This window comes from Nicotiana tabacum, chromosome 3, assembly GCF_000715075.1.
Source record: "Nicotiana tabacum cultivar K326 chromosome 3, ASM71507v2, whole genome shotgun sequence".
Taxonomy (NCBI): Eukaryota; Viridiplantae; Streptophyta; class Magnoliopsida; order Solanales; family Solanaceae; genus Nicotiana; species Nicotiana tabacum.
Genome location: NC_134082.1, coordinates 23,860,042 through 23,869,773, shown reverse-complemented (window position 1 = coordinate 23,869,773; position 9,732 = coordinate 23,860,042). Strand labels below are relative to the sequence as shown.

At 35.0% G+C, this 9,732-nt stretch overlaps 1 protein-coding gene across 3 annotated transcripts; it reads left to right on the top strand.

Annotated features, from left to right (window-relative positions):
• Positions 1-491: 491 nt before the first annotated feature.
• Positions 492-6,547, top strand: LOC107793200 (uncharacterized). Of its 3 annotated transcripts, XR_012707415.1 has the most exons (6): positions 492-687; positions 3,850-4,061; positions 4,902-5,050; positions 5,138-5,274; positions 5,984-6,236; positions 6,400-6,547. XR_012707415.1 is itself a non-coding variant. In XM_016615498.2 (4 exons), exons 1-4 carry the CDS (start codon positions 648-650, stop codon positions 5,220-5,222), a joined length of 486 nt encoding a protein of 161 aa, XP_016470984.1. In that variant the 5' UTR covers positions 492-647; the 3' UTR covers positions 5,223-5,403. The 3 variants fall into 3 exon arrangements, 1 of the variants encoding a protein (XP_016470984.1); XR_001649657.2 differs by lacking the exon at positions 6,400-6,547 and having other exon boundaries at positions 5,984-6,398; XM_016615498.2 differs by lacking the exons at positions 5,984-6,236; positions 6,400-6,547 and having other exon boundaries at positions 5,138-5,403.
• The last annotated feature ends 3,185 nt before the right edge of the window (positions 6,548-9,732 follow it).

Genomic DNA, 9,732 nt, shown 5'->3' with positions numbered 1-9,732 from the left:
AATCTGTAATAAAATACTTGCTTAGGGTTCCATCATATCTAGCTAAATAAATTTTTTTAGCCAAATTAATAAAAGTTAAATTGTTTATTTCTTTTTATATATATTTTTTATATGCAATGATTACTTTTTCAATTGTGTATTTATTCTTTTTCGTGCCTAATTCAAAAAAAAATTAACTGAAGCTTCATCATATTTAGCCAAATAAAAAGATTTAGCCTAAATAATGAAGTTCTAGCCAAATTTTATTGCAAATTTGATTCTAAAAAGGTGATATAAAAAATTAATGGATGTAAAATGGTAAAAAAATATTTTATTAATAAAAAATACTAGGTGGATAGAAAAATTCACGTGGCGTACATGTTACTTTTTTGGGATGAGGTTGTGCGGGGAATAACATATATCAAATAGCTAAATTCTTAATAACTAAGATTACAAATAATTTAAGAATACAACTAGCAACTTTAGCGAAAAGAAGGGGCTGAGGGCAACTTTAGCGAAAAGAAGGGGCTGAGGGCAACTTTAGCGAAAAGAAGGGGCTGAGGGCAACTTTAGCGAAAAGAAGGGGCTGAGGGCATCTTCGGCAGTTTAGGAAGAATATCAGTTCAGAGAAATATCCCCCCTTTGAGAATCGTTATTTTAACCATAAGATGGAGCTCATCTCTTTACGCTTCTCGCCATTTATAACAAGTAAGATTACATACCACAATGGAGTTTGTCTTCGTTCTTGATGTTTAATTTGTTTCTGTTTGCCACCTGTAATGCTAACACTGTTATCAATCCTATCCATTGGTTAGAAATCAATAGCGCTATTGCATTTAGTTCGCATTTATCAGTTCCCACTGCAGGGTAAAGTGAGTACTATAGTGAAACGGCTCCATATAGTACGAATTGCATTGTGAGGATTCATATACGACACCAACTAGCTATTTTGGATTGAGGCGCATTAGTAGTTGTAGTCTGTACCATAGATGAAATTGTAACAAAAAGTAGTTGATGAAGTTGAAATGTTGTGGGAACTATTGCAAAGTGATTGTGGATATTAAAGGAAAGCACGGGCGATTTAATGGATTTTGTTCATATCAAATTCAATTGCAATTTAATGTTATGTATGGTTGATAATGAACTTACCATTTAGATAAGAAGATGAAGGTAAATTTCAGTCTGGTTTTTGAGTGTCTGGGGTTATTGATAAGTTTTGAGTAATTGAACCAAGTACAATTCACATAGGTTCTAGTGCTAAGGGTTGAAGGTCATTGGATTTTTATGTGGAAACCTACAAGATTTACTTGGTATTCTTAGTTGTTGAGATGCAGGGAGAAACTAAGAAAATTATCAGAAACAGTGTTCACTAACAGTGAGTGATGAGGCTGGTGTTGTATATTGATGGGGGCAAATTTTCGACTCAAATGTTATTGTTTAGTGAAATAATGGACGTGTTAGTCTTCAATAAATGGCTGGGGACAAAGCTATTGTCCCAGAACTGACATTAACAAAACCGGGAATTTTAAAAAAATAAAACACGTACAGTAAAGAAAGAAAAAGTTTTTAGAGCTAAAACTGGTTGAGTTTCTCCCTGGCTAATTAACTTGCCCTCAGCAAAAGTTCATACTCATGGATGTTCTTGGGTAGATCTGTGCTCCTTGTAGTGTTACCACCTTTTTATTTTCTCTATCTGTTGTGGAAGGATTTACCTGTTTTTTGCAGTTTCTTACTTGAAGTTTCCATAGTTAGATGATTTCAAATACATGTTTAGCTTTTGATGAATGATTTTTACATCATTGAGTTCACATCTTCATTATGCTCATGCAAATGGCCTCTTCAGTGGGTTGTGCACTGCATCCCTGATTACTACTTGTGCTTCAATACTAAAATATCCTGTGTTAAATTAAGAGGCATATAGTACAGCAACAATAACAATAACAAACCCAGGGTAATCTCACAAGTAGGGTCTGGATATAGCAGTGTGTATACAGACCTTAACCCTACCTTGTGAATGTAGAGAGACTGTTTTGGATAGACCCTCAGCTCAAGGAAAAGAAAAAGAAACAATAACAAATAACCGAAGTAATAGAAACAACATGTAGTAATAGAAATCTAAGAATAAGAAAATACGAAAATGATACTAATACTATTGGTATGGGAAAGAGATACGCTCGACTACCTACTAATCTTCTCGCTTCTCCACCCTCCTATTAAGGGTCATCAGTTATGTCCTCGATAAGTTGAAGTTGCGCCATCTCGAACCCTAATCACCTAATATTTTTATTAGAGCCGGAAACCCGAGTAGTGCGGAATTTAGTCAAACGACGTGTATAACGATAAAAATAAAGACAATGCAAGCTATAATAATAATTAAAGCATATAAAAGAGGCACATATTTAATGTGGTTTGGTCAGTATGACCTACACCCACAAGCATAAAGGTGCAATTTCACTATTTCAACAAGAGTACAAAACAGAGTACAAGATGAGATAGACCTCTAATCAACCCAAAATATCCCCGAGGAAATAACCTCACATTATCACTCCAAAGAAGAGAATCACACGAGTGTTTTCCAACACTAAACTCTCTTACAAATATACTCTCAATAAATAAAGGAGGAGGGGAAGAAACAAGAATTGAATTCTCAATATTGTTGGTGCATCTGTAACATGAATGAAGCTGCCCTTTTATAGAAAATCAAGGCCAAAATACTTGGCCAAGAGATAGCCACGCGGGACTTGTCTTGCTTAAATGAAAAATGGGCGAACAAGGCCTTTGGTTACAAGGCCAAAGATATGACCACGTTACAACTTCTTTGGCCTACCTTTAACTCTCAGGCCTCTCACACATCGCTGTGGCATCAATGCATCTCCTCTTCCCATGTCCGTACCATCTCAGTCTCGTTTCTCGCATCTTGTCCACCACGAAGGCCGCACCCACATTATCCCGAGTATCTTCATTCTTAATCTTATCTCTTTTGGTATGCCCACCAGGGACGTACACATGATTTTTCATAAGCGGTGTCGATATTTTGAAGAATTGAACAACTGAACAAATAATTGAAAGAATATCGTATTTAAAAAATACAATTCAAATTATATTAATAAAATATAGTTCAAAATATATTACTATGACTCGCGCCAACAAAAATTATTTTTGAAAATGTGTTCATAATAATATGTGATACACTTATCTGAGACATGTTTTTGTGAGCATATGGCACCATAGCGATTTTAGGCTTGAAGGTTGAGGGCAAGAATTCGCTTCTTTCTGAGTTGTATTTTTTTTAAATGATAAATTTAAAGTTCCAAAAATTAAGAGTACATCACGGCTCGATCTCACAACCAGCTTTAAAGATCTTGATGTGCTCAACCACTACATAAGTCACACTAGTTGTCAAGCACTTCCAATTTTAATTTTCATTAACATTTCTCTTTTTTCTTGCATATTACATATATTTATAATTAGTAGAACCTTTCGACCAAGCGGTGTCGGATGACACCGCTTGGACTAAGGTATGTACGCGCTTGATGCTCACACATCCATCTCAGCATCCTCATTCCGCTACTTGCATCTTCTGGACACGAGAGTTCTTGACTGGCCAAATGTAGTCAGTTTACTGGCCACTCTATAGAACTTACCTTTAAGTCTTGGTGGCACATTCTTATCGCAAGAAATACCGGATGTGAGCCTCCATTTTATCCACCCTGCACTAATATGTTGTATTGTCTAGTTTTCAATATTCCTCTCTGTGAATTATCCCAGGATGTTTCTCAACTATTTGTGGAAAGAAGTTTAAGATAATGGAAGAAAAAAGGGTCAAATATATACTTTCTTATAGCTTATCTTGATTTTTGATCTTTGAAGCAACCGGAATGTTGAAATCTAGAGATTGCAATGCGTTATCTACACGCATTTATCCTCTTGGTTCTACCAAGTCAAAAGAATCTGCTAGCAGAGGATTCAGAGTAACTTCTGCACTTGCAGAAACAGCAGTGTCTATTGCAGTTGCTGCCACAGTTGTGGGTGCTGCCGCAACTATTCTTGTAAGGAGAACTAAAGCTTCGGAAGCAATTGAGGTGAGTTGAAAGCTGACAAGAGTTATTTCTTCTGATATAAATATTTGTTCATATCCTAGAGCAGCTCAATCAAATATTTAATCTTAGCGCTGAAATTACACTTAAGGACATTTTCTGATACTGATCTTGGAGTACAATGAAAATCTTGTTGCCTTCTGGATGATCCCAAAATGAACATATGATTTATACCTTAAAAATATCGAGGAAGACATGGCTTTTTCTTCTACCATTGTTTGATAATATTTTTGTCTTTCAAGAAAAAGAAGAAACGTATTTGTTCGGTAAAGGGCAACAACAAAAGAAGTATTCTCCAGCAGAAAGTTTGCGAGTTGCATTTTCAGTCAACTGTTGCATCAATTTGTATTCAGATATATCCTGCTAAAAATTCTAGTGCAACAAAAAAGGAAATGATATTTGTTTCTTGCAATTCAGTGAGGTTAACCTAAGGTACCAATCTGTAGTTGTTTAGTTTCTGCTCCTCTTGGTTTGATTATTGATGTATCTCATCCGTATAAAAACTAAAATAAGCCGAGTTTCGCCTAGCTTCTGATCAGAAAAAATAAATTCAGAATTAGTTTTGCATTTACGGTGGAAACAGTTCTTTCAGTTAGTAGAACAATTTTGCCATTTCATTATCCATTTTCAGCTTGTTCTCTCTTTGAAGCAAAGATTTTATTTGTGCAGTAGAAGGTTATTCTCCAAACTAACCAGAAAAAGAGAAATACTATGCAGAATTGTGAAGTTTAAGTAGGGGAGAAATCAAATGATTTGTAGCTCAAATGCACTTCTTATTATGCTCTTAGACTATCCCCTTTGATTGTTGTTCTTATCAATAGACAGGCCCCGCCGAAAATCTGTGAAGACTGCGGTGGCTCTGGAATTTGTGCAGAATGCAGAGGGGAAGGATTTGTGCTAAAAAGGATGTCCGATGAAAATTCTGAGAGAGCAAGACTGATGGCAAAGAATGCAGCTACAAGATATACAGCAGGGTATGTTTTCCATTTCGTTAAGCCCCTCGTTCATATGCACTGAGCTCTAGCCTCTAAGTATATGAACTCATATCCTGCATTTGGCAGGCTTCCCAAAAAATGGAGCTACTGTATGAAATGCAACGCGGCTCGCTCCTGTAATTCATGTGGCGGCAGTGGGAAGTTGAACTAATTGTTAAATTGCCTTGTGATATACAATATCATTCAATTGTGTCAATATAGTGGTAAGAAATTTGAAGAATATGTAGGCGGTAATTCTATGCATACACTAATTATGTGTAGTTTGTCGATAATTCTTTTGGAATATGGTCTTCTTGTGATAGTGCTATAACTTATCCATTTTCAAGACTCAATCTGCTGTTTACATTTTCTATGTCCTTATTGAAATGTGGTAAGTACTACGAGGTATGTGGAATAATAACATGACGCGATTTTCATACAACCTAAACTTCATAAACCAAAAAAGCATCGAGATATTTAAGGTTCAGCTTCTTGATGTTGAATCTGGTATTTGTAATTCCACCACTTTTTAGGTAATAATTTACCATAATAGTGGCCCTTTGCATCCTAAAGTATTGCTGCACTTTATATTTTCTTATATTCGAAATTCATTGAGAAGCTTGCTTAACGCAAGTCTCATTTAACCTTAACAGACCATTTTACTACTCAGAAAGCTCCGGCACTATTGAACTACCAAATGTGATTGGAAATTAGAGCTCCATGCTACTTTGTACTTCTACTCTAAAATATCATGAATCCACAATTTAGTTATTTTATTAGGAGATTTTTTCTTTCATATACAATATTTGAAACTTATTTATCAAAATTGTCCTAATTTTATATAAACAAGGATTACTTACAAATTATATACAATCCATTATTAGTGCCTTAAATTAGGAGATTTAGTTGATTAACTGTTCTATTTTCTCTCAGCTCCTCTTTCAATGAGGATATTAGCGACTGGGATCAATCAGCTAATCCGGTACCGAGTCAGCATTTTCCTTTCCAAATTCATTACTGGGACATGAAGGAGCTAGATTTGGAGTACAAATCAAGATTGCATCAATTGTAATGTAGTCTCTCGACTGTGTCGCAATCTGACCTATTTTACTAGTAATATCCGAAATTGATCAACACCCTACTACTCTCCATTCCGTTAATTAACCGTGTGAACTTGGGTACATAGGTATGTCCAAGTATAGACCCTTTTGATGTGTCATTGGCGATATTTTGATTGTAGCTGTGAAGTTTTTTTTTTTTTTTAATTCTTATCTTAACTGTTGTATAAATAACGGTTGTATCATATGATCAAAATTTTAAGAGGTGAAGTCGCTTTTATTTTCTTGCAGGCTTTACTTCCACGAACAATTTCCAGTTCAATCAGATTTGAAGTCTATAGTAGATTAACTTTGAGGGCTAAAACGGGTACGCCATGAATCAGTGCACATGAGTCAATTTGGAATTCATTCTCTGTCTTTCTTTCTTTAACAAATCGAATAAGAAAAGAATAATGTATGGCACATCAACATAAAAATTTAAAATAAATTTCGTACAAGATTAATACAAATTTGATATATATACAACAACATACAACTAACAATAAATTTAATACAACTAGTTATAAGGTATACAACTTATTACAACTTATCTACAACTTTCCCACATCATTATTACTCGGCTAAATACAACTAAAATATCATACAACCTAAATACAATTTTCATACAAAATTTATACAATATGTCTTTTGTATGTATTTTGTATATGATTTGTATATATTTTGTATGTGGTGTATTATTCTTCCTCTCTGAAATTTCAATCAAAACTTCATCTCTTAATACAATTTTGATACATATCAACAACTTTATGTAAAAAGATAATATTTATAACTTAAATACAACTTTCATACAACCACTTATACAGTACATAGCTAATTTCCAACTTTCATATAATATTTTAAAAACTATAGATAAAATACAATCAAATACAATTTTCCTACAACTATTTTACAACTTTAATACAATTTTATATGTATATTGTATGTCATGTCTTCTTCTTCTTTTTCGAATTTAAATCTGACAATCCAAATCTAAACTTCACCAAATACCCTCAAAATCGAGATATGAACTCCATAGAATATTCCCAATCATTTAAAATAATACCAAATCCAAACAAAACATATTTTTATAAATCTGAATTCGAATTCAAAGTTTCAAAACTTTTTAATGGCTGTCAATGATGGAGAGTCAAACATCTTCAAAGTTTATTGATTGACAATTTTAATTCGAACAATGGAGCCAAATAATTAATATTCATCTGCTGCTAGCCCGCCATCTGTCATGCCCCAACCTCGAGAGGCGCGACCGGCGCTTAATCGAGTGAACCCAACTGAGCAAGTTGTGAGTACGTGATTTTTGCTCTCACGACAATTACTCCAAAAGAAATCAAAAAATAAATAAAACAAATTTTCTTTGTGCGTAATTTTTAAAATCTGTGTGGCATTTCAAATAGTTATTTGTAGTTTTGTCTGTGATTGTTTAAATACAAAAAAAATATGTCGTATGAATTTAGGATTTTATTCTGCTATTAGGAATTAATTAAATCATATTTGGAATGAAAATCACAAAAAAATAATATTATTTTGGTAATTTTATCATCTCTATTTTTTAATGGTTGATTTTGTTTAATTAATATTTGATGTTGTTGTTAATTATTGTTAAGAATCAATTAATGTCTTGGTAATATAATTGTTGTTTTATAATTTATTTTAGGATTTTGGTAAATTCGGAATTAAACTAGAAATTAAAAAGGAAAAGAACAAAAATATAGAAAGAAATTGGACTGGGCCATTTCATTTTTGGGCCAAAATCAGGCCCAAACGAGACCTATACCCTGTCCAAACCCTCAGCTCTCAAAGATGCATCAGACGACGTCGTTTCGAGACCAGTAAATCTCGACCGTTCATCCATCCTCATCCAACGGTCCAAGACCTCACCCCATAACCGACCCGTTTTTCCCTGGATCGACCCAGTCCCCCACTGAGACCAAAACGACCCCGTTTTATATAAGTGAAGTGATCCAAACCGTGGATCTCATCAGATCTAACGGCTTGGATTCACTCACCCATCGCATATATATACTTTCAAACGCACCCCACACCCCCTAAGCTACCCCCCTCTCTTCGTCTCTCTCAACAAACCAGACGACCCCAAGAACCCTAGCGCCGCCCTTCCACCCCCTCACCATAAACCCGGCGGCAACAACGCCGGTGACCACCAAAATAACACCCCTAAGCCATCTCCCCATCCACAACACGAATCCATGAACCATTTGCTTCGAATCACCCCACATCTTCTTGAATCTTCAATCGAAGTTTCGAGCTAACCATGAAACCACCCCAATCCACCCCTAATTAACACCACACCACCACTAGGCTTCCCTCATCCCTAAACCATCAACAGATTCCCTCGAATCCCGTTGGATCTCCTCGAATCTTCGATCAAAAATCTCCCCTCCAAGCCCTAGCTATCCCCTTGACCCCAGACTAACACCCAATAATCCCCTTTACCTCCTCGTCCTTAATCCCTAACCAAATTGGCTCGAACATGAGTAAAAACCATCGAATGACGGATCTAGGGTTTCAACGTTTCAAGACGTGTCAAAGCTTCAGGGTCGATTGGTTTCTATTCAGTATTGTAGGCCTATTTCTCACAAAATAGACGTATAATACTGACTAGGAATCAAGTTCGAAAGGGCATACTGTTGAAATCCGAGAAAAGAATAGTAAGTTCTTCTTAATTTCTTTTGTTTCCTTCTATAGTTTTGTTTGTCTGTTTTAAATTGTATCTTTGTTTTGATTTGCTTCTGGTCATTTGTTCAGTACTTCTCTCCTTCTCATCAGACTGTTTATTGGGTCCAGTTTCTCTAATTGTTGGTTACATGCTGTAAACTGTTTGGTCAATTTATTGATTGGTTAGTTATATGTGAGTTAGTTTAACCTGATAGTAGTTTTAATCCTGGCCTTGATTTCATAGTCCATTTCAGTAGGTTTCTTTTGTTGTTTTGTTTAAATAATGTATGATAGACTTTCTGGCATTGGTTCAGGTTGTCCCATATATGTGATGTGTGGCTCTTTGTTCTTTGATATTCATCAATCTTCGTTAAGTTCGGTATATCGCAGGATTTCCTTCACTCTATTTAGCTTAATTTGGAATTATGAATTAATCATTCCCATAATGTGCCACTGGTGATTGGAAGTTTGACCTGGATAGTTCAATATGTTTGTGTTCTGATTCATGGTAATGCTGTTATTGGGTCTTCTGTTAAGCATCAATGAATTTTGATTTCAGCTTTAGCTTCAGCTTCAATGTTCTGCTAAGCTCCTTTGTTTGTTGATATGATTTTGGTTTAAAGTTCAGTCCAGAATTTAGGAAGTTGAATTGGTTATAGCTGCAGTTTTAATGTAGATTACAGAGTTTAGTTTGGATTGATATTGAATTGATAGCCCTGTTTTACGCACTTTAGATAGAATTACTGGCTGTTTATTCATTTTAGATTTTGGACATCAGAAAGCATGTGAATTGTATTTCTTTAATGAATTAAAGTTAACTTGATAGCATGTGCTGTCAGGACATATTCATGCTGCCCCATACCTGTTTAGTTTAATAAAGGAAAACCATTTTTA

Excerpts from the sequence above, each read along its gene's own strand:
- LOC107793200 (XM_016615498.2), top strand. The coding sequence starts at position 648 with ATGGAGCTCATCTCTTTACGCTTCTCGCCATTTATAACAA. Across the intron at positions 688-3,849 it reads CTTCTCGCCATTTATAACAA|CAACCGGAATGTTGAAATCT; the intron begins GTAAGATTACAT and ends TGATCTTTGAAG. Across the intron at positions 4,062-4,901 it reads AAGCTTCGGAAGCAATTGAG|GCCCCGCCGAAAATCTGTGA; the intron begins GTGAGTTGAAAG and ends ATCAATAGACAG.